At 36.4% G+C, this 26,026-nt stretch overlaps 2 protein-coding genes across 2 annotated transcripts in view; one reads left to right on the top strand and one right to left on the bottom strand.

Moving 5' to 3' along the window:
- The window catches only part of LOC107574412 (uncharacterized), a 29,185-nt gene extending 8,340 nt beyond the window's left edge, over positions 1-20,845 (top strand). Inside the window, exons 2-6 of the mRNA XM_016260853.1 lie at positions 5,532-5,643; positions 10,186-10,362; positions 14,965-15,186; positions 19,162-19,375; positions 20,609-20,845. Of these exons, the coding sequence (XP_016116339.1) occupies positions 5,532-5,643; positions 10,186-10,362; positions 14,965-15,186; positions 19,162-19,375; positions 20,609-20,787 (904 nt within the window). The 3' untranslated portion in view covers positions 20,788-20,845. The remainder of the gene's footprint in view (positions 1-5,531; positions 5,644-10,185; positions 10,363-14,964; positions 15,187-19,161; positions 19,376-20,608) is intronic.
- Positions 20,846-23,576: 2,731 nt separating this feature from the next.
- Positions 23,577-26,026, bottom strand: part of nudt7 (nudix (nucleoside diphosphate linked moiety X)-type motif 7) — a 3,121-nt gene continuing 671 nt past the window's right edge. Inside the window, exons 2-3 of the mRNA XM_016260856.1 lie at positions 25,746-25,904; positions 23,577-24,072 (exon numbers count right to left, since the gene is read on the bottom strand). Coding sequence (XP_016116342.1) covers positions 23,722-24,072; positions 25,746-25,904 — 510 coding nt within the window. The 3' untranslated portion in view covers positions 23,577-23,721. The remainder of the gene's footprint in view (positions 24,073-25,745; positions 25,905-26,026) is intronic.

Below are 26,026 nucleotides of genomic sequence, written 5' to 3'. Positions count from 1 at the left end.
TCCACAACACAATGGAAACAAGCCACAACACAAACAGATCTCCACAACACAACGGAAACAAGCCACAACACAAAAAACAAGCCACAACACAATGGAAACAAGCCACAACACAATGAAATGAGCACAACACATTGGAAACAAGCCACAACTCAACTAAATTAGCGCAACACAACAGAAACAAGTGGCAACACAATGGAAACAAGCCACAACAAAATGAGCACAATACAATGGAAACAAGCCACAACACAACGAAATTAGTGCAACACAACGGAAACAAGCCACAACACAATGAAATTAGCACAACACAGCGGAAACAAGCCACAACGAAATTAGCACAACACAACAGAAACAAGCCATAACACAATGAAATTAGCACAACACAGTGGAAACAAGCCACAACGAAATTAGCACAACCCAACAGAAACAAGTCACAACACAATGAAATTAGTTGTGGCAATTTGGTTGTGTTGTGCACTACTGGGCCACTGTAATTCTGAGTGGTTTTTAAGTTATTTCTTCTTGGCCCAGACAAAACAGCCCACCTCTAAGTCTACAATGATATTGTTGTGTATAGATTAGAGCCCGACCGATGTATCGTTTTGCCGATATCATCGGCCGATATGAGCCTGTCGCCGATATATCAGTATCAGCGAATATGCCGCCGATATAAACATAAACTTCAACGGAATAACGTTTAATGGAACTCATTTTGGATAATAAAGTTTATTGTTAAATTGTTAAATGCCCTGCCTCCATTACTTATCTTTGTCACTCCATTATAAGTGTTTGATCACCGCATTTGAGTGATCATTGCAAAAAATGTGTTTATGTATATACTGTATTCTATATATAGTACTAGTCAAATGTTTGGACCCTCGAATGGGAAAGTGTCCAAACTTTTGACTGGTACTGTACTATAATATATACAAAGAATATCGGCCGATACATCGATCAGCCTTTTTTTACTCCCTAATATCGGTATCGGTATCGTCCCCAAAAAACCCATATCGGTCGGGCTCTAGTATAGATATGATTTGACCCCCTCCTTCAGTGTTGTTTTGATCTGAACCGCTTGTAAATGGATGTTACAGACATTCAGTTTGAGCTACTTGCACTTCTTCTACAACCCTTTCCAGCTTATTATAATAAAGGTCGAAGTGCTAATGTGAGTCCAGGCAAGTCAAGCAGGACATTTGTCCCCATATTGATCTTCAGTATGAGCCAGAGTCAGCACACTTGCCCTGATGAATGTCAAATGAGAAAAGAGACTATAGAGGAAATGGATGCATCTGACACATCATTTAAGTTCATGGTGTTAGAAAGAATTAAAAACAATTAAGGAAGTGGTGAGTGATATAGTCCTTGTATAAATTCATACAATGCAAACTGCATGAAAATGCGATTTTTTTAAAGAATTAAGTATACACATTGTACAAATTTAAACAATTTTGTCAAAACGTAAAATAGTTACAAGACCGTGTTGCAATAGTACATGATGTGCTGTACCGTATGCCCTTACATGCCACATTGCTGGCTTTAGAAAAGATAATCAGTCTTTAGCTGCATATTGAATTGTCCACAGTCTGTGTTGTGATTATTATTGATCTGCAATCAAAATGACAAGGCAGCCATGTGTTCCTATGGAGTGTAAGTCAGCATCTGATGCTTAGCGCTAAAACACTGCAAGCCTTTTATTACTGACTCAAATAAGGAAAGTTCTGCAACCTCTCGAGTGTTCAGTTCAATCCTATTTTAGTCAGAGAGCCTCTTTCAATGGTTGCTGGTTTGAAGCACCTATAAAGAAAAGCTCTGACTCTGAAAGCCTGAGCCCATGGCAACAGTAGCTAAGAGGAAGTCCTCAAATAGAAGACAGGAAGACACCTTCAGGTGGACCTGAGAGCAGAATAAAGAACAGAACTGCTACAGATCATTATGATTTTCAGTAAAGCAATATACACCAAGGACTGAATTTGAAATCATTGATTAAATGATTAACTGTGATGAAGCCAAAAAATTAGTATGGCTCAAAATAATCAAAGGGGTAATTAAGTGTAACAAATCATGTAAAATGTAAGAAAATTAAACATTTGATCAAACTTTGATAATTGCCTTTATCTTTTCAACAAGTTGGATGTTGATAAAGGTTAAAATCACCTGTTAATTACAGAAGAACAAGAACAAATTTATACTCACGTGCATTATATATTAGGTATGTTACAGTCTCTGACAGACAGTGTGTGAAAGCTGCTCAGGTCGCCATTTTCTCCTCTCAGAAAGCAATGATGTAGTCAAAACATCTGGTTAAGTGGGGTCTTCAGGAAATGTGTGTATACTCCCTGGACCTCTGCTTCTAGTAAATACTTCCGTGTATTGTGCACGTTATATTTTGACAGACATTAATGCTGTTATATTTAAATAATGTGGATTTGAAAACAGATGGATCGCAAGGTAATTGTTATTTATTTATTAGTATTCAGTGAAGTGATTGATGTACACGAGTGTGTTATGGCAGTTTTTTTCATCTTCAAATATTACAACCGTTTTTTTGACGGATGTGATAATGTGCCTGTGGGGGGAACTGTTTGTTTTTTGAGTATTGCTACTGGAGATGTCTGAAATGCTATTTGCATAGTTCATTATTATTATTATTTTCAAAAATTAAGTTTATTTTGAAGCTTAGATATATTACATATTACTCAGAGATTGTCAAAAATGTTGCACATTTATTGACTTTTTGAAAATCAAGTTCATTTTTACCAGGAAAGGAGTGGTTTTGATGCACAAAGTTGTTTTTATTGTCTCTAATAGCAAAAAATAATTTATTTAAATCCATGAAAATGCAAATCCTGTTGTAAATAATAGTGAAAAATCACTTTAGTAAACTATTGTTCCATTATTACCCCTTAGCAGATTTTAGATAGAAACACAAGACATATTGATCCAAACTGATTTGAATAAAGAAGCTTGATTGATTTTTACCATTGTACCAATTATTTTAATGTACATTATTATATGTAAGAAATCAATTTAAATGCTAACGATCCCCCAAATCAAGTTGTTCCGCATTGAAACTTACATTTATTTTAATTTGCCTCCTCAAATATTGATTTTGCTGACTAAGTGTCCTTGAAACTTCTAGAATCATGAATCACAGTTATATGCGGGGGCCTTGGAGTCAAAAAAAGGTTGAGAACCTTAAAGAAACTTAGGTATCATTGATTCTGTGATTTCATTGTCGTAATTTGTCGTTTATGACTATTACTGACATTTTCCACTGTCAAATATGCAATTTACAACACTGCACCACAGTAAACACTGCAGAATACAATACACAGTTTGGAAAGCAGAGCAGTAATTTATTACAGTTTAATCTGAGACTGGATTCCATAGACTTGACAGTTTTAGCACTTGAGAATCAATAAAAGCTGAATATAACGTACGACAAACTAGCTCTGAAAATAGTCTAGAGTGGACTGATGTTACAAAAACCAGAGCCCAACCAACATCTTGCCTTTTTAAGAAGTGTGACTGAAATAATGTGAAAATACTGAGGTGATAATATCGGATCTGCAAGTAAGCTCTATTTGATCATGTAAAATTCTCTATACCATGTTATTGATTTCGGATGAGAGTCTGCTGATCTTTCAGATTTTTTTTTTGTTTTGTGAAAGATTAATCTGTTAACTGTGGGGAAATTCAGCAGTGTCTGTGACTTATTGAAATTGAAATATCATGCTTGCACATGTTTTCCTGAAAGAAGAACAGTTTTCCCTAAAGTTTGTTATTTTCTGTTCAACCCTGTTATGCTGTGACTATGTTTATGATATTATATTTAGAGAGTGACATAAAAGTTGTTTTGATCACATGGTTGAAATAGAAGAGAAATGCCATCATTTACTTTCAAACCTATTCTACTTTCGTGGGACATAAATATAAATATATATATTTTTTTCCAGAAATCTATCAGTGATTTCCCATACAACTCTAGCAATCAAAGCTGTTTAGTAACCAGAATTCTTCGAAATGTCTTCTTTTGTGCTCTAAAGAAAGTAAGTCACATAACGACACATGAGGGTGAGTAAATTATTATAATTTTTTGGGGTGAAGCTTTAAGTTCTTTTCAACTGTTACAAACCACATTTTACTCATAAATCCAAAAAACAGCCAATCTAAAAACCATACATTTTTGAGGGAACATATGGCGAATGCTTTTTGGGGTAACTAAATTTTGCGCGTAAGATATTATTTGGTTTGACAAATATAAGCAAACATGCGTGGTTCGCGTGAGACAAACCCCCCTTTTTTTACCATCTTGCACCAACTAATAACCAGTTTGACCCAGCTAATAACCAGCTAAAACTAGGCAATAACCTCTTTAAACAATCTAACAACCAGCATGGATCAGCAAATAAACAGCTTGGACTAGTTAATAACCAACTTTTACCAATCAATAACCAGTTTGGCCCAGCTAATAACCAGTACTAGCTAAAAATAAGTTAATTACCAGCTTAAACAACCAGCATGGATCAGCAAATTACATGTTGGACTAGTTAATAACCAATTTGCACCAACTAATAGCTAACGACCAGCTTAAACAATCTAAAAACCAGCATGGATCAGCAAATGACCAGTTGGACAAGTTAATGACCAACTTACACCAAATAATATCCAGTTTGGCCCAGCTAATAATCAGCTTAAACTAGCTACTGATGAGCTTAAACAATCTTACAGTTAGCATGGATCAGCAAATACCCAGCTTGGACTAGTTAATAACCAACTTGCACCAATCAATAACCAGTATGGCCCAGCTAATAACCAGTACTAGCTAAAAATAAGTTAATTACCAGCTTAAACAACCAGCATGGATCAGCAAATTACATGTTGGACTAGTCAATAACCAATTTGCACCAACTAATAGCTAACGACCAGCTTAAACAATCTAAAAACCAGCATGGATCAGCAAATGACCAGTTGGACAAGTTAATGACCAACTTACACCAAATAATATCCAGTTTGGCCCATCTAATAATCAGCTTAAACTAGCTACTGACCAGCTTAAACAATCTTACAGTTAGCATGGATCAGCAAATACCCAGCTTGGACTAGTTAATAACCAACTTGCACCAATCAATAACCAGTTTGGCCCAGCAAATAACCAGTAGTAGCTAAAGATAAGTTAATTACAAGCTTAATCTAACAACCAGCATGGATCATCAAATGACATGCTGGACTAGTTAATAACCAATTTGCACCAACTAATAACCAGTTTGGCCCAGCTAATAATCAGCTTAAACAATCTCTTGACCAGCCTGGATCAGCAAATTACCAACTTGAACCAGTTAATAACCACCTTGCACCAACTAATGAGCAGTTTAGACCAGCTACTACTGTGAACATGGTAAATAAATAAATAAATAAGATGGATAGATGCCACTGGCTTTAGAAACGACAAAATATAATTGATGTGCTTCTTCCAATAGATTTTCTGAGCAGACACTGCCCTTATAGTTCAGTCAGTGTTAACTCAGCAGACAAGAGTCCAGTCAAAGCCAAGGAGCTTTCCATAAAGCTGCTGCCTGTTTGCAGAAAAATGACCTTCAGCAATTAAAATCTGTTTCCTGGACACGTGTTTTCTTCTCACAGGTATGGCTCCTTGCATTTCTCTCAAGACTGAACATTCAACAGATCTTTTTATGTAGAGCATCAATTGCCTCAGGAATAAAGATACAAGCACCAACGAGTTTCTATCACCATGAGACAGCATTTTGGGCTGGTCTGACAGATGGCTCTGACATACAGGAAATTACTCTGATGGCCGTTTTTCAAAGCATTCATTAAATACACATTTAGTGCCAACTAACTAATTGCCTGATGTCTGTCATATAATGAACAGGTGATTATGTTTAACAGGTGCAGTGAGAAGGCATTCATAAAGCTACAGACAGCTACAACCCCCTCTCTCTCTCCTATTTTGGTCTGCAGTATTTTATTGTTCACTATAAAAGTGCTCTTTCTTTTGTGGGTTGCTGCATGCTGAAAGGGATTTATTTTAAGTCAAGACAGACGTTTGTTTGGGACATTTTGGGTGTCTTATCTTGACCGTGTTCTTCTGAGGGCCAAGCCATTTGTCACTGAACCAAAGACTTTTTTTCTCTCTTTTTTGTAGAAATCAATATCTTTTGGTATTTATTCTGCCTGAGAGACCTACGTGTTTGTGGACTATGTTCAGAGTAGTATTCTAGCATACTATCTATACTACTTCACAAGATATAGTTGCAAGCATTTTATACCAATTTCATTTTTTTTTACTTTTTAAAATTGTATAATTTTATTTTAAAACAAGTGTGTATATATATATATATAATTTATTCATTCATTTATTTATTTTAATCATAAGAGTCATTTATTTGGCAATCTGACTGCTGAACACATTTTATATTTTTATATTTTGATTCACTAAAAGAAAAATGGTTTAGAGTAATTCGTTCAGGAATTGAACCACACTGGCCATGCTGTATGTTTTGGATTAATTTAAAAGAACCTGCTCAAGAGTCATTTGTTCATAATCAGACTACACTGTGCTTTTGTTTCATTTATAACAACCGACTCTTTAGAACCAATTGTTCAGGAGTAGACTGGCTGAACTGTTTGTTTTTAATTCACCTGAAAGAACCGACTCATTAGAGTCATTCATTCACAAATCGGACTGTATTATTCACATTGTGTGTGTTTTTTTTATTTACTCAAAAGATCTGGCTTAAAGAGACTTTTATTTTATTTTTACATTATATATAATTAAAAGTACAAAATATCTACATTTATTTCCAAAATTATACTAAATGCCTTTCAAACATACAAAAGCATTTAGCATACTTTTGACATGCTTACAGTATTGTTGCATATTAGTACCATGTCACATACAATTGTTTTTTTAATATTAGGCATTATACAGTATATTCTGTCCTGTATGTCAGACACAGTCGTGTAATGTGAGGTAATTGTTTCAGTTTGTGTAAATGGTTTTCTCTGGCCTAGGACTCTCAGGCCTGTCTATTTATGCCAGGTCTCTGATGTATCTAGACACTCACGTCCAATAAACCAAACCAGACTTGAGTTTCATTTCATTTAGAGCTATTCTGGGTGACAAGCTCTCAGTCTGGTTTAACGAAAATGTCCTTCTGCTCGGAGGAGCACACACTGCCGGTGACAAATAAGAGCCTTTACTTGTTGCTGTCTATGCGAATGAATGATTGATACTTTTAAGACCAGGTTTAACACGTTTTGTTGTTGAGAAGTATGCTGTTATGTTCTGTTTTGCATTAATGGCATAAAGATATAAATCCAATCCAATAATTGGTCCTGATGTTTTAAATAGTACTAAACAATGAAAAACACAAAACGTGTATTTTATAAGCATTATGTTTTTTTGGCTCATAATGGGCATTTGTTCAAGAATTGGAGTGTACATGTTGATTGTTTTGATTTAATTTAGTTCAATTCAATTTTTATTTAGTTTGTTTGGAACAGTGTTTATTTTGACAGGCATTTTTGATTTAGTCTTAATCTTTATCGAGACGAAAATGCTTAATAGTCTTAGTCACATTTTAGTAATTTGAGTCTTTCGTAGTTTTAGTCGACGAAAAGTCATTGCATTTTTGTCAACTTTTAATCATTACTTTTAGTCAAACTGCAGTTTCCAACATTTATTTTGGTAGCTATATGTAGTCTTCAAACAAAAATAGTCATTAATTCTTCTCTCTTTAAACTAAATAAATTAGCCTAAGCTTATGATAAATTTGAATCAAGGATTGAATTTGGAAAAACTTGAATAAATGATGACAATGTTCATTTTGGGGTGAGCTATCCCTTTAACATTAGTGAAAAGGGACGGAGCAACTTATAAAAATTATAGTTGTTCATATATAATATATATGATTTATAATTTTTGAAAAAGAAGCAGAATAAGACAATAAGACAAATACGAAAGAGATACAAATTAAATAATTTTTTTCAGATACAGTAGGTTTACTTAACATATTTAACATCTTTTGTTGGTTAACATTAATGACACAGATAGGTATTTAATTAGGAATGCTGTCCCTTTAAGACTGAAGGCATGCATGCAATACTGACACACGTTCAGTTTTCACCCACCTGTTTACGTTCACTTAATCCATAACCGACTGTATTTACGTGAGATACTCTACACAAGGGGTGTCCAAACTCAGTCCTGGAGGGCCGGTGTCCGGCAGAGTTTAGCTCCAACCCTAATTAAACACACCTGAACCAGCTAATCAAGCTCTTACTAGGCATAGAAACTTCCAGTCAGGTGTGTTGAGGCAAGTTGGAGCTAAACTCTGCAGGACATTGGCCCTCCAGGACCGAGTTTGGACAGCCCTGCTCTACACGATAAACATTTGGACTGCTGTGAGTGTATTTGAGCACTGAGAACTGATCGCGCACTGTATATGAGAACTGAAGAAGTGGAGCGTGCGCGAGAGAGAGCACTTCTATCAGCGCGATTCCACCTTCACTAACTTTAAGTTAATCGACAACGAATTGTGACTCCTGGGAAAAATGGGACGTCTGGTCACCTTATCCCTACCCCTTCGGTGCTGAGGCCATTGTTTCAGATCGCTAGTTCGCATTTTGGTAGCCTATCCATCCACTGCAGCTGCCATACTGAGACTAGATATGCAAACGCCCCTTATCCGATTGCAATCCAATGACAGGGACACACATTTTGAAGGACAAGACAGTAGCCTATAGGATGTATTTTGAATGTCTGGTAGTTCTCAAATAACATTATCCCATCTCGTCTTGTTAACAAGACGCGGCATAAATTTCGTCACAGTTTTTATCATCAGATATTAGTTTTAGCTCGTCAACGTCTAGTATTAGACACAGCAAAAATGTTTGTTAACGAATATTTTTCGTCGTCGTCTTCGTTGACGAAATTAACATTGGTTTGGAAATCAGACCACTGGATCCACTGTATGTTTTGATTCACTAAAAAGAACTGGTTCAGAGTCATGTTTAGGGAATCAGACTGTTCTGACCGTGCTGTATAGTTTTGACTCGCTTAAAAAAAACTATAACAGAGTAGAACATAAGAGTAATTTGTTCAAGAATTAGACTATATTTTGCCGGTTGAATGTTGTTGTTTCATTTAAAACAACCATCTCTGTTTGTTTATGATTCACCTGAAAGAACTGGTTCAAAAGACTTATTGGTTCGCTTTGTAAGCTTTTGATTCACTACAAAGAACAGTCTCAAAGAGTCATACATTCAGAAATCAGACTCCACTGGATGCACTGTGTGTTTTTGATGAGTAATTTGTTCTGAAATCTGACTATTTAACACACTGTATGTTTTGATTCACCATTCAATTGTTTTTTTTTTAGACCTGGTTCAGAATCATTTGTTTGAGAATCAAACCATACTTATGCTATATGTTTTGAATTCACCTGTAAGAACTGGTTAATAAGAGTAATTTGTTCAAGAAACTCACTACATTGTGTGCGTTTAATTATTATAATTTTTTTTTTCATTTAAAACAATTGACTCATTAGGACTATTTGTTTGGTAAAACGATTGGACTGGCTTCACTGTTTGTTCTTATAAGATTCATTTGTGCAGACATTTGACTTCCAGATTGCACTGTATGTTTTGATTCACTAAAAAGAACTGGTTTCATTTAATTCATTCAGGAATCAGACCACACTGTAACCACACCTTTTGTGCTCAAATCTTACTACTGGACTCACTGTATGTTTTGATTCACTTTAAAGAGCTGGTTCATAAGAGTCATTTGTTTAAGAATCAAGTACACTGTGCACATGGAACTGAATAGGCCAGGTACTTAGTTTGTTTTATTATTCATCTGCAAGAACTGGTTCAGAAGAGTCATACATTTGGGAATCAGACTACACTGGTTATATGTTATGAATCACTAAAAATAACAGGCCCATGGATGCACTGTGTCTTTTGATTCACTAAAAAGAACTGGTTCAGAATCATTAGTTCGGGAATCAGACTGTTCTGACCGTGCTGCATGTTTTTGATTCTCTTAAAAGAGCCTGCTCATAAAAATAATTTGTTTGTGAATCTTACTTCAAATGCTTTTGATTCAGTAAAAAAACCAAATTGCAAGCCTAAATGTTTTCTCTTGCTGTGATCCTGTAGTTTAGCGAGGAGTACCTGAGGAAGATGCCGAGGGGTGGATGGCCACGGGTGATTGTGGTTGCTGATGGTTCGTGTGGAGACTCCTGCTCGGTTCTGGGCATCAGCGCTGATTACATCGTAGAATCATGTCGCGCTTACGGCGCCAATGCTACTATAGAAAGACTGGACCAGAGACAGGTGAGATGCTTATATGCAAGTCTTTCAGAAAGCCCATGAAATCAAATTTGGGGTTTCGTTGCTTTTAGTACATGTCTATTAATAGCTTGACAAGTTGATAAATGTGCACTTAAGTGGATTTTTATTAATATATTATCTGCAAGTACATTTAAAAAAAAAATACTTTTAACATTTGAAACACTTCAAGTGTACATTCAATACAATTAAGCACACGTCTTTTTCATTGTTTTTTAAATAAAAATCAGTATAATAATTTAATTGATTTTAGGTGTTACTTAATGTTAAATATTGATTAATAATGATGATAAAATCCAAAGTGAATACAGGTAGTTGTTAACTTAATAAGCTAAAATTACTCTAAAATCAAATGTAAAAGGTTTAGTTGTGTAACCTCAGCATACATCCAAATACATGTAACAATGTTTGCCATTAATTAAACTATTGAAATTAGATGCTTTCACACAAAGTACATTTTAATGTGATTTAAAAACAAATAGGGGCCATTCACACAGAATGCATTTTTTTCATTTCTTTACTTTTCCATTGTTTTTCTATGTAAACGGACATGCTAGACTATGTGTATGACCGCCGTACTCATGCCTTGCCTCTTTTGCAGCGTCTCGCAGATGAGTGCCATGTTTTTAAGACAAGTTAAAAGAATTTCAACTCTTACATGCAGTTACATCAATGTCAGTTCCAAAACAGTGGACCAATCAGAAGATCCCGGAGGCGGGGCAAGCATTGCAAGCTTTTGTTTACAGTAGCAAATTGGCATGGCAAGTGTTTTATTTGATGCCAACATGCTGAACGGTGCTTTTTAAAACCATTTTAGATGCAGAGACACGTTCTATGTGAACGGCCCTTTACAGTGCATATAAATTTTTCTTTCTTTCTCCTTGAATCATTATACCGTATCACACCATTACATCTCAGTAGCAACCGTTTTTTCCTCTTCCCATGCTATTATTCTCAGAAATTTCTCATTTGAGTTCTTGAATATGAATCGAGTGTTAGTCTGAGCGCTCTGTGGTCATGAGGTCATCAGGGTCCTACTGGGCTGATTCATTTTATGAATATGGCTGAGGAAATTAAGCCATTATGAATAATAATAGAGTCTATTTCTGCCAGCAATAAACACTGATGATGCAGGTGAGGTGGAGAGAAGCTGCAGCCTCCACCATTAGCACATGTTATGAGGAACAGATTCTGTCTGTAATTTGATTGTTTTTACACAGGTTTAGAATGACAGTTTGTATAATTGATTTTTCTCAATGTCTTTAGTTAATGGGCTTTTTGTTTGAACAGATGGTATAGTGGGTTTAGCTAACGCAGATAACCAAGGTCAGCTAGCGTCCCCCGGCAGGCTGTGTTAGTCTCTGTTATGTATACAGTAATTCATCAAACAAGCTTTAGCAACCTTGATAAGGTTCAGAGATAAGCAGGGTTTCAGTCTAATTAGTGCAACTGAAACCTGGCTCTGAATATTGAGGATTCATGACTATCAGTACCAGTTGTTACCATTATTCACGCTCTCTGTGAGCCTTAAAGGGACGTTCACCCAAAAATTTAAATTTTTAAACTTTTACTCAACACAAAAGATATTCTGAAGAATGATCCAACCAAGCAGTTTCGTCAATGTCAATGTCAATGGGAACCAGAACCAACATTCTTCAAAATATCTTATCATATCTAATCACATCCAATCATTTTTGAGATTGCTCATAACTTTTGGAGAGAAATAGCGCAGAGACTGGACAAAGATTACATTTTCTAGTGCGCATGTGCTTTCAAATTAAATATACTTTAATGTGGCTCTGCGAGTGTGGCTTGTGCAGGTAAACTTGCACGATGCAGAAGAGCAATGAGAATGTCATCTGTCTGGGCAGACCCCACGCAGAGACTGCTCTCTCACTGAGACGGAATGCTCACTCGAGCATGAGTCTCGCTCTTCTCCACTCGTGGACCGCCTTCACTTGGCCCAACCTCCTTCTCTATGCTTTCCCCAGATCGCTCTGATCCCACAGGTAATCACCCTTTGGATGAACCAGCTGTGGCTATCAGAGCTGACTCAGCTACTGATAGCAGCCTCTTGGCCTGTTCCACTGAGACAGGATCTCCTCTCTCAAGCGAACGGGACATTATGGCATCCTCGGCCCGACCTATGGGCCCTGCACCTCTGGCCATTCGACGGGAGCCTTCGTGCCTCCCAGAGTGAGTCTTAAACACAATTTCGGAGGCTAGAGCTCCATCTACGAGATGCCTCTATGCCTTAAAGTGGTCTTTTTTCTCCACCTGGTGTCTAAAACACGGCAAAGACCCTCTCACTTCCGAATTGGCAGAGGTGCTGTCATTTCTACAAGAGCTGCTGGATAAGGGTCGTTACCCATCCACGCTCAAAGTCTATGTGGCGGCTATAGCGGCCTCTCATGTCCCTATTGAGGGTCAATTGGTGGGCAGAAATAGCGTGGTCATCCTGAGGGGTGCAAGGAGGCTGAATCCGCCTCGTCTCCCTACCGTCCATTCATGGGACCTGCCCACTGTGCTGAAGGGCCCCACTTTTGAGTTGCTACAGTCCGCCAACATTAGGTCGCTATCGCTGAAGACTGCTCTGCTTCTAGCACTGGCATCAATAAAGCGAATAAGGGACCTGCAGGCGCTCTCTATTAGCCCTGCCTGCCTGGAATTCCGGCCTAACGACTCTAAAGTCGTCCTGAAACCGAGGCACGGTTATGTACCTAAAGTGCTTTCCACTCCGTTCAGAGCACAGGTCATTACGCTCTCCGCGCTTCCTCCAACTGAAGAGGCCAAAGAGCTATCTATGGTCTGCCCCGTCAGAGCGTTGAGAATCTATATTGAGCGTTCCTCTCTCTATAGGCGATCGGAACAACTCTTTGTCAGCTTCGGTAACCACACCAAAGGGTTTCCGGTTACGAAGCAAAGACTCTCTAGATGGATAGTAGACGCCATCTCGCTAGCGTACTCTTCCTTGGGCCTCCTCGACTAGAGGCATCGCCTCGTTGTGGGCATGGTCCAGTGGTGTGTCCATTGTGGATATTTGTTAGGTGGCCGGCTGGGCCTCGCCATCCACATTTGCGAAGTTTTATAACCTGGAAGTCCCGGCCTTACAGGCCAGGGTCCTTTCTGCTTGAAATAGGCACGCGTTGCGTAAACGGATATGGCAGAGAGCCCTTGGCCGGTACCATGCCCAAGTTCTCTGGCATTGTTCACCTGTTAGCTCTCGGCCCCTGGGTGTCGAAGTTACAGGGATACTCTGGAACGATTAACCAGGCCGGGTGTGACCTAGAAAGCTCAGCCCATCTTAGCCTTGGGTTATTGTTGACTTCTCTATAAGCATTAGTTGCTTATGGAAGTTATACCTTAAGTCGTTCCACTCCATTAGCACGGCATGATTGGACTGTTCCCATATGCGTCTTAAGCAAGACGCAGTACGAGTGAAGTATCGAAAGGGAACGTACTCGGTTACTAACGTTACCTCGGTTTCCTGAGATACGGGAACGAGTACTGCATTGCTTGCCGTGCTATGTAGCTGCACGACTCAGTCGTCGCTTAAATCGAAGTAAACCTGAGAATCCTGTGTTTTTTTCCCATATGCGTCTTAAGCAAGATGCAGTACTCATTCCCATATCTCAGGGAACCGAGGTTACGTTAGTAACCGATTACGTTTTGTTTTAGTGTTGGAAAAAAATAAAAACTTGAAACAATGTTTAATGCTAAATGGTTGGAAAAAGGTTAGTGAAATACTTATAAAGCAACCATGAAATTTAAACAAGAGCTGTTGAAAAGTCAACTAATGTTGCAAAACCTACAACCTTGATCTATGATGTTGATTTAAATGCTGAAATGGTGGGTGGGATTTTTGCCACTGTACCTTTAAGAAATTTCTTCTTCACATGTGAAATGAGAAACTTTTAATCACAAACTAAGTTCAAAACAAGTCAATTAATACAGCAGTCTGAATACTTCATACAATGCACATTTTCATTGATTTCATTAAAATTACAGACAAATTTCAAAATAAAAGCCCATTGCTTCCATTTAGGAATATGCAGTAGTCAGTGTATGTCTGTTCAAACAGGAGACAAATGAGAAATCCTTAAAGGCCAGAACATGACCTGGCTGGATTGTACTGTACTGATGCTTCTGCCACGATTATTGAATTGTTTCAGAAAATAGTGCCTGCTGGGTGATTTTGCCCCCCATTAGAAATCTCTTTAGTCCAATGAAATTTCCTGTCCTCATTTAATCAGAATAAAAGATCACCAATTTGGCCCCAGATGGGGAATAGAAGAGGCAATTCAGCTTGTTCTCTGCAGTAATTAATTTGTGAATCATAGTTAAATGGACATGCAACAAATATTTAAATATGTTGAGGATGACTTATGAACAAGTTAATAAATGTAAATATAATCAATAATAAAAATATATAACATTATAATAAAATATTATAGTAAAATATGAAATCATAGCAATAAGTGTAGTAATAAAATATAAAATAAATATGATATAAATATCATTAAGATGTTGGTCCAGGTGTAGTGAAAGATTATACTAAGAAAATAATGGTCAGTTTCTGTTTTCTAGGTTCCCACACCTGAGATCCGTGCACATAGTTTGTATTTTGATCTGTCGGCATACGGGATCGACACTGTGAGGGAATCACGCCGCTCCTCGCAGCCGGCAGCGAAGCCTGGATTCCATCTGAAGATCTACGGAACGTTCCGGAACCGCTACATGGCTCTGGCCTGCACTTCGGACGCAGACTCCAAAATGATGCATTTCCTGCGCCACACGGCCAACTCTTCAGTAAGACGTCTCAATCCCAGCATGCATCTGTTAGACTCATGAACTCAGTCGAATTTAAAGTTTATGCACTCATCCAAAATGCTGTTCTTCTCACCTTCTCCAGTCAGCGCATAACCGATTTTCAACATAGTAGTTGAAATAATGTCAGTTGGTGTTGCTAAATGTTAAATAGTTGTAAAAAGGTTAACAAAAGGTTTTCATATTTACAATACAAAGAATTTGCCACTGATGATTCAAACGCGAGTTTTGGCACAATATGGTAGGGGCGTAACATTTCCATCACACGCTTGAGGTATTCGGCCAATCACAACGTACTGGATAGCTGGCCAATCACAGCACACCTTGCTTTTCAGACCGATGCGCTTTGTAAAAATCTACGTGTTTCAGAAAGGCGGGGCATAGAGGAGAAACAATAATGTACAGTATGTGGAAAATAATGTGTTTTTTGAAACTTAAACCGCATAAACATTTCATTACACCAAATACACAAAATAATGTTCTTTTTAGCAACATCATATGACCCCTTTAACTTTTTCCCCGCCATTGACGAGTTATCTCGTCTTTTAGAAGACAACGCTTCCCTGCCAAAGACGAGTTTTTACGGCTTTTCGTGTTTTCCCTGTTATACACTAGGGGGCGCTATTACACATCTTCTAAATGAGTACAAAACCTCCCGAACAAAAACATACGTGAACAGGATGGAGAAACGAGCGATCTCTTATGTAAACAAATGCATATGAAAAATAATGCGATCATCAGCAATGGCAGCATATAAATGAAAACTGCATAATGTTACGGAGTAAAATGTTGATCCAGGAAGTGGTATATGGCTGTGCAAGCTTTGGAGGTGTTGATGGAAGCGATTTACTGGATTTATGCTTTGATAATCATACTGAATATTACCCAGATGTAGTTTTTGATAAAAATGTGATTTTCTCACCTTTTTGCTCAAAATTATGCATTTTTATGAAACCTACCTATATTCAAAGTGTTGATCAAAAAAAGAATGCTTTAAGCTAGAATAAAACCAATATTTTATGAGGTGATTTTGTAGGATGTGATTCGCATAGAAATGCATTTATTTTGGAGAAAAAAAAAATAACATGAATGTCCACCCCTAAACATAGTCTAAGCAAATCATAAACAAATCATGTTCAAAAAAGATTCATACGAATTAGCCACCAATTCACTGAAATGTAAAATAGTTAGGAATTGCAAAATTGGAAACTTCAAAGAATCTTCAAACTGCTCTTTTCCACAAAATGAAAGCATTTATTTAACAGTAGGGCTGGAAAATAAACAATATCATATCAAGATTGCAATAAAATTTATGTCGATAACGATAATAAGCTCTGGATATTTTTTACTTGATGTGGGTTCTAACAACTGATCACACAGCAGATATAAACGTGATGTTTGTGGTGTTTTCAGTGTCTGCGTCTCAATATATGAGGACATGAACTTCATCTCCAGAGCTGCTCTGAGAGTCACTTCACCAGCTTTACACCATTTCAATTGATCTGACCAAATAAAAGTTTGGTTTAACTTTAAGAAATTATGACAGAAATATATTATTATTGTTTACTATAATGTGTTTATCAAAGTTATAATAATTGTATTATTTTAAAGGAACTTGATGCAACAAAGAAAATATAAGAAAATATTTTTCATACATGTTTTAATTTATACAGTTCTGTTGTGCAACGTCTTATTTGATTATATTTTTATTTGATTATATTTGAAAAGATAAATTAAATTGTTCATTGTGTTAAATTATAAAACACATAATCCAGGAAAAAGAGGAAAACACAGAATGTATGGGAAATTAAAATGGATTTCATGGTGCCTAAATCAAAAAGTAGGTAGTTAAATTGAGAACAAACAATTTGAAATAGCTATGTTTCCATTCAAAGATGTGAATTTAACTTGCGCGCAAAACTGGAATATCGCATAAAACACTTGCGAATAAATCGCCGTTTCCATCCAACGAGTCAAAGAGAACAAACTCGTCACTTCCTGATAAACTGGCACTAAATATCACTAAGAAAACTAGGAGAAGCCACTGAATATAATATTTTTTATATATAATAAATGACTTGCGCCTCAAAGCGAGCAGACGAAACACAATGAATGCGGTCATCGCTTTCAGAGGTGGATGCTGCTGTTTGGGAACGCAGTCATGCAGTGCCTAAATCAAAAAGTAGGTAGTTAAATTGAGAACAAACAATTTGAAATAGCTATGTTTCCATTCAAAGATGTGAATTTAACTTGTGCGCAAAACTGGAATATCGCATAAAACACTTGCGAATAAATCGCCGTTTCCATCCAACGAGTCAAAGAGAACAAACTCGTCACTTCCTGATAAACTGGCACTAAATATCACTAAGAAAACTAGGAGAAGCCACTGAATATAATAATTTTTATATAATAAATGAATGCGGTCATCGCTTTCAGAGGTGGATGCTGCTGTTTGGGAACGCAGTCATGCAAGACAATTATACAGAAATACTTTGACAACAGACTTTGCTCAGGCATTTCAGAACGACCAAAACAACATATAGATGCTGTGAAGGAGATCGGTCCGCTGGTTAGACAAGTTATCCCATCCCATCATGCAAAGTCACATGACTTTTTCAATGCACATGGAGGAATTTATTCGGTAAATGTGTTTCCATCGTAGTTTATGCAAATTGTTTCTTATTGGATAAAAAGTTTATCCTACTCAATTGTGCGAATACGTTTTTTATATGCATTTTTAGAATTTATGCGCATCTTGGCGTTTCCATCTAGCTCTTTTTATGCCATAATCCAAAATGCGCATAAAAATAGGTGGATGGAAACGTAGCTAATTGCATTCATTCTCAAGGTCTAACAAACAAACAAACATGCGGAAAGCATTTCCCTCACCATTAATGGTAAATTAATATTGTGATAAATATCAATATTGTATGTTATGGAAAAAAAAAAAAGTTATATTTTTAGCCATATCGCCCAGCCCTATTTCACATCTCTATAGAATATTTGATTCTGATTGGTCAGTCGTGGCATACAGTATAATAACCCCTAAACCCTACAAACAATCAAACAAACATAAATACGAATAAACAACATCTAGATAGTGCAGTTCCAAAATTTACCAGCAGGGGCAAACAGGGCTAACTAGCCAAAAGACAACTCTGACTCTGTTTTTGCCTTACTTGGAGAGTTTGATTAATGAATAAATAGAATGTAGAAGCAGACAAGAAAAGAGGAACAATAGCACAGAAATATGCAGTTGAGTGGTTGAAAAAGGAAACAAAGAGCTAAAGAAAGAAACAGTGACAAAGAGATAAAAAAAAAGAAACGGACAGGATATATCAAGTGTAGCGTTAGTTCTGGCAGGTCACGTTAGTCAAGCTCGCATCAGCTGACTCTCAGCTGATCCCCATCAACCTATGGGAATACAACACCTATCTAAGCATTCATATATAAGGTCCCTCAGTATTATCAGCAGTTTTCGCATTGCTCAATAGCTAATTACCCTCCTCCATCCCCAGCTCCTCCTCTGTCAGTCAGGATTCAACCTTCTGATTCTCCTTTGAAGCAGATTAATTCTAAAATGGGTACATAACATTATTGAACTTTAACGATATCTGCAATACATTTATGTTGGTTCGGTTCTGTTTAGCCTGGGGGGTTATCGCTGCTCTCCCTGCTCTCATCAATGCTCGGCTGCATGGATGCGCAGGGAGTTCTTGCCCAGAACAGAACCATACCGCCAATCCAAACTGTATGCTAATTGTCAATCATCTTTGACGATAGTGGTCCTGACAGAAATCAAGACACAGCCGTCACAGGAAATGTCATTCACTGAGACACATGCTGTTACCTGGTTACAGTCACTATATGTGTGTGGGTGTGATGTGCTTGTAAAGACCCCCGATGAGCATGCAGAGCTGGAGACTGAACGAATCACTTTCCTCTCTGTTGACTCAGATCATGAAGAACATCTTCCACCAGTCGTTTAACGCGTATAAGACAGACATCGAGCCGCGTCTGCGTGAACTCACGCTGCACCACATGCAGTGCAGCCGCAAGCTGTTCGAGATCATGCTGTCCTACAGACGCGTCAGCGCCGCTTACATCGAAGGAGACAACGTCGCCGTGACTGTGGAAGGAGAAGCTGCGCGAGTGCTCAACTTTGACACTGGTGAGCACAGCCACGCTTCAACATCATCTGGATGCTTCTAGGCCAAATACAGAGTTACGCTTCTTTCACGGTTTTCCATTCCATTGCATTGCGTTTTCTATGTAAACATGCACTAGATGGACATGTTTGACTGTTGCGTTCACGTCTTGTGTCTGTTGCAGCATCTCAGGCATGATGCACCATTCTAAAAACACGGCGTTTAGGTTGAAAGAAGTTCAACTTAAAAAAAACCTCTTCTACTGCCCTGTGCCTCACATTTTTTAACCTTCTATCAGAATGTCCCCTTATACTTGTGGTTATGGATATTCATATTTAAAACTGTTCATATATTTACTGCTACAAATTTAGATGAAATAAACCTATATATTTAGGGTGTTATAAAACCAAAAATTTGTAATGCAAAATAAATAAATAAATAAATAAAGCCAAATTCCACGTATAAAAAGGAACTGTACCTAAATTTTGCCTTTGTTAAAATTCAAATAATTTATAATTTAAATAATTTAATTGCAGATTTGTTAATTTCCCCCTGCACTTTCTGTTCAACCCTGTTATGCTGTGACATTTCCCTCTTAAAACATATATTTATAATAATATTTTTTATATAATAATAGTAATCAATTTTATTTAGTAAAAATTAATTTACAGTCTTTATTAGGATTTTATTTTTGGCTTTGACAAGTTTAATAGTTCCACTCTGTTTTGGGGGAATTTTTATTTTTTTAATTAATTAATTAATTATGTAATATTGTTTTTGGCACAAAGCACCAGAATGTTGACTAATATTTATAAAAATGTAATAATAATAATAATATATTTTATTTAGTAATTTTAGTTTAATTTTCAGTCTTTATCAATATTTTATTTTTATCTGTATGTTACTTTTTTATAAGTATGTAGTATGTATGTTCTTAACACAAAAGCACAGGAATATTGATGTGTACAATGTGTTTATGTGATTTATTACAAGGCACATTGAAACTGGGTGATACTGTGAAAGAGTACTGTGAGTAAAATAGAATAAAATAAATACAATAAAACAAAACAAAAATAATAAATTGAATGAGAATGACCTGTATATACTTTCTGTAGCACTGTATGGCTGCTAACAACAATTTCCATGAAGCCAAAAATATTTGAATCAGAATCATTACAAGTAACATTCGCTTTCAGATCATAACCAATTGTATTGCACACTATTTGTCTGTAATCTCTGATATGGTTCTGTGGAAGGTTGTGGTGTGAATCTGGGCATGAGAGGACTGGAGTCTCTGGGAATGTTCATCTACAGAACGGCCACGGCGCTGGACCAGAACGACGTGTTTGAGGCGCTCTCGGCCAAAATCCAGCACTCCAGACACGTGGCAGAGACTTTCAGGAAGAGCGGACTGGCCTCGGCAGTGTTTGAATGACCCTGAGCGTGAGTGTTTTGAGGGGAGTTATAAACTTACAACTAGAGCCTGACCGATATTAGGGAGTAAAAAAAGGCAGATATTGATATATCGGCCGATATTCTTTTTGTATATTATAGTACAGTAGTCAAAAGTTTGGACACTTTCCCATTCGAGGATCCAAACATTTGACTGGTACTATATATAGAATACAGTATATACATAAACAGAATATATATACATAAACACATTTTTTGCAATGATCACTCAAATTTGGTGTGGATTCGCCGCAGTGGAGATATGGCCGTTCAAAGTTTCAATGGTTTTCCATTGACTTAAGCTTCAAAAACGTTTCATCCAAGTCGCCAGTAGCAAACAATGGAGCGCGCTCTGCTGGACAAACTAAGTAATTACACCATTTCAAGCATTTTATCTGCGTTATATGCTCTGTAAAAAAAAATTCATATCGGCGGCATATTCTCCGATACCGATATATTGGCGACAGGCTCATATCGTCCGATAATATCGGCAAAACGATATATCAGTCAGGCTCTACTTACAACACAAATTGATCTATTTTGTGATCGTTTTTGGAATGTTGAATATTCAATGCACATTGGAGTGACCAAAGTTTGTGTATTAGCATTTCATTTGTGAAAACAATTAGGTAATTATTGGTGTAATGTGATGATAAATAGTGCATTGTGTTTTTGAGTAGATCTTGTCAAAAACAAGAACCGGAGACCGATCCAGCCTAAAATGGCCACAAACCTTACTGAAGATACAGTGACCATAAAAAAAAGATACGTGGAGTCTTATAAAAATATAAAAGCCACTGCATTAGATAATAAAATATCAAAGCAAGTGTCCTAATTAGTGCAGTGTTAGTCACCAACAGACTCTACTGCTACAGGACGAACAAGTCAGACTATGATGTTGACTATTCACTATGAAATGAATACTAGCAAAAATGAATAGGTCCCAGCAATAGTTTAGTGTGAATCACTAACAGACAGCATCATCAGATCTGTAGAAATTAAGTGCCTGGCAGAAATCACATTCAGTTCATGTTACATACAGAAATAAAGATGTCTATTTATTTTGTGATATTTGTTAATAAAATGAAGTGTTTGCCTTCTGTTGTCTTCTCATTCTGTGCATTCTTGCTTATTCAAGTATATACTTGTGATCTAAAGCTAGGGCTGGGTGATATAGCTAAAAAAAATTATCAACGATATAATGTTTCATATCGTTCGGTATCGATAATTATTGAAATTTTTTATAACCTTTTTTTTAAAAAGAGCAATAGAAAATTTTTTTAATTTAACCACTGTATTTTTAAATTAGCCCAATTTATTGAGACAAACGACAAATATTTTTTTGTTTTAACAGTCAAACACACAATAAAAATTAAACAAATGTCTAATTTCTAATATTTTATATGCAGATTAAATAGGTTTTAAGGAAACTTTTGGCTTGTCTCCCGAGGCCACAGGAGGGCGCAATGAGCAAAATAATGCAGCACATATTGTCAACGCATGGAAATATCTGTCTATAAAAAAAACATGCATTATGTCTAAATTAACTCATATAAATCAAATATAATTTCATAAATTGCATAAAAAATTATGAACAAAACAGCATCATTGCTTAATCCAAAGAGCCGAAGTGCCATTCACACAGACTGCATTTAAAAACATAAGAGACGCAGTGAAAAGGAATACACCTAAAAGTTTAAACTGTTTTAACTTTGCATGGCTACATCTCTTGTGTGAGACGCGAGTGCAGCAGTCATATTTGTCCGTCTAAAAAAATGTGTTCAGCATGTGTTCGTGTTTGTGTGTGCTGTCTGCGCCACTCACAGTACGTGCCTATATCGTGTGCTATATCTAACTATTTTTATATCGTTATCGAAGAAGGTGTACCGTCGATAAATATCGATACCGTTTTATCGCCCAGGCCTATCTAAAGCAGGGTAATTATAGTTCACGTAAACTAAAACCATCAAAAATTAATTACCTGAATATAAAACATAACAAAAACAACAATTTTATTTCAGCTAGTTGACAAGGCAACATTTATCATTTGCAGTAGTTTATCCTGATGTACTAAAATAAAATTAATAAACGCTATATGGACATTTAACAACAAAATCAAAAAAATTATGAAACGCAATAAAATGACTAAAAACTGAAATTAAAATGACTATAATAGTATCTTTGATGGACAAATGGAGAAATGTCTAATGTGAACAGCATTCAAACTTGTTCATGCGGGAAATTATTGGGTTCCTGAAATGATGAAAAGCTAATAATTAAATTATAAAATTGTTAAATTTAAATGCACTATTTTGGTAATAAATTATATTTTAACTGTAACTGAATGTGGGGTGTTACTCAAAGTTTTTCATCTGATATTTATATTTTCTTTTGTTTCAGCGTTATTTTATATATATATATATATATATATATATACACACACACACACACATATATATATAAATCATTTTAGCCTCAGTTAACATTGAAATATTAACTTAAAATCTGTATTTAAATATAAAATTATTGCATGTTAATGTATGTATATGCTAACTGCTTTGAACATTTAATATATATTCAGTGTAACTGTAAACAATTTAGTCATTTATTATAATTAATGAGTATAATGTAGTGCAGTATCAAAAAAATTTTTTCTCTTAATACTCTCTTGATAAATATCAGCATCTTTACAAATGTATCTTATCATATTTATGTGTGCTACACATATACTGTAATGATGTTGTAATAATTCCTGTCAGAAAATACAAATGACATCCTCGTTGTTAATTATTCAAAAAAGTTGTAAAATTTTTATTCACATGAAGAATATCCAAACTGACGGACTAGTAACCTCACAGTTGAATCACAGTAAATCATTTCCGCTAGCATGATCAGCGACACTGAATCTGAAGCGCCTTCATAATTTGCTTAATCTGCGACTCAGCAGGTCTTTAAACCCAGAAGCTGGATCGTCCAAGTTAAAGCCGACCTCAAACTCGGGCTTCTTTCCGAGGGCCAGCACAGCAACGGTTATGGCCAGAGCGGCGGTCAGACCCCAGATCTGATGGATGTTACCTGTGCTGGGGTCAGTGTACATGAAGCTGTGGGTCGGGCCGAAGACGCTGGGCACAGGATAGCCGGAGTGGTCCGCCGCTTTAGTGAAAAACTCCAGAGGAAGAGTGAACACCTCGCTCACCTCGTCTGTGTTTGGACGAGCTTCGAAGGAGTCCTCGATGAAAGCCACCACCGGAGTGATCAGAAGCCCAGCCTGAGGAAACCATTTCAGCCGTTACAACTGGCCAAAGCAGACCATTCATTAGCCACAAATTAATCAATAAAAAGCTTACTGCATCCTGGATCGCTAAATTCTTATTTAGTGGTTACGCGCATTTTACTAAAATGCTTATATATTTTTTTTCATTTCAAATAATTTAATTAAATATATTCAAGTAAAGTATACATTATAATCAATATATACTATAATAATTTATTAAAATGCAAGCAGACACCACCGAATAAGAATGTATTTAGTGAGCTATACAGTAGCATTAATAATGCACGTTTTAAATGTATAATAACGAAATGACAATAACGAATACTTTTCACTAAAAATTTGATAATGTTTTGTAAAGAAGTATTTTATGCTTACCAAGGCTGCATTTATTTGATCAAATATACAGTAGAAAACATTACAATTTCAATAACTACTATCTATACTAAGATATTTCAGCATAATTTCTCCAGTCTTCAGCGTCACATGATCTTCAGAAATCAGTCTAATATGCTGATTATTATCAATGTTGAAATCAGCTGTACTGCCTTATATTTTTGCAGAAACGGCATACTTGTCCCCCAGGAATGTTTGATGAATAGAACGTTCACAAGAACAGCATTTATTTATTTATTTTTAACAATTACAAATGACTTTTCTGTCCCTTTTTTTATCAATTTAATGCGTCTGCTCAATACAAGCTTTTTTTTTAAAAACTAATTGCAGTGACTCCAAATTTTTGAATGGTATTGTATATAACAATATTATTATTTTTTTTTATTAAAATACATCACGTAGGCACCAGAAATAAGCATGTATGTAGTGTTCTATATAATTAATATTTTAATTATAAATTATTTTATACGAGATCAATACATCCTTTATTAGACCGTTAAATGCATCCTTACGGAGGTGTCGAAATGCTGAATCAATTCATTCACTTCCAACAGCGCTTAATGGGAGCAGCGTCATAAGAGGGCAGAGTGTCACGTTATTTAAAGAGGACGTTACCGCGTTAACGAGTAGCAAATGATTAAGTAGCTGCATTGGTTACTTTTATGCCACTGATAAAGCTTTTATATGTAGTTTGGGGTAACAAAGGGGTTTTATAGGTTTGACTGAAATAATAATGCAATAACTGACACTTTAAATCAATGTTTCAAGAAACAACAACAGGCAAATTGACCAAAACACAGATAAAGACAAAAAAGTAGCCATTGATAATATCTAAACAATATGTAGCAAAATAGTATCCAAATCAAGATGTAATGAAATTAATGTATGTGTGATTTATGTGTAAATGATGTGCAATGTCTTAGCCACTAGGGATTGTTACATAGAGCTATACAGCATCTAGTGGCAACACAATGATATCACAGATACTAAATTGTGCAAAATGTTTATCTTAACAGTCAATTTACAAATAATGCATTCAGATTTGTGGAGCTCAATGCACTGAATCTCCACAAATTAGTCTCGTTACTATGACAACCAATTTGAATGTGACAAGCAACTGGTGTCTGAAAATAATTATATATATATATACTATATATAAGGGATTTCGCCTCGGGCGTCAAATTGGCTAGAAACGGCCCTGTACACAATGCATTATAAATGTCGATATAAATGTATATTATTATTATTATATTCAAAAGACCGCGTCAGCGGACCTTGTTGAGGACGGGGAAGAGTTTGCAGATGACCTGCACGGAGTCAGGAGGAAGGCCGATCTCCTCCTCTGCTTCTCTGAGAGCGGTGTGAACTTCATCTCGGTCGCCGGACTCACGCTTTCCTCCCGGGAAGCACACCTCCCCCGCGTGCTGCTTCAGCTGCAACACACACACACACACACACACACACACAAACACACGCACACGCACACACACACACACACAAACACACGCACACACTCTCTCACACACACACACACAACACACAACACACAACACAC

The sequence above is a fragment of the Sinocyclocheilus grahami genome, unplaced genomic scaffold (assembly GCF_001515645.1).
Source record: "Sinocyclocheilus grahami isolate Dianchi unplaced genomic scaffold, SAMN03320097.WGS_v1.1 scaffold2217.1, whole genome shotgun sequence".
NCBI lineage: Eukaryota > Metazoa > Chordata > Actinopteri > Cypriniformes > Cyprinidae > Sinocyclocheilus > Sinocyclocheilus grahami.
Note: the sequence above shows the minus strand (reverse complement) of the source record. Positions and strands in the feature narration are given on the sequence as shown.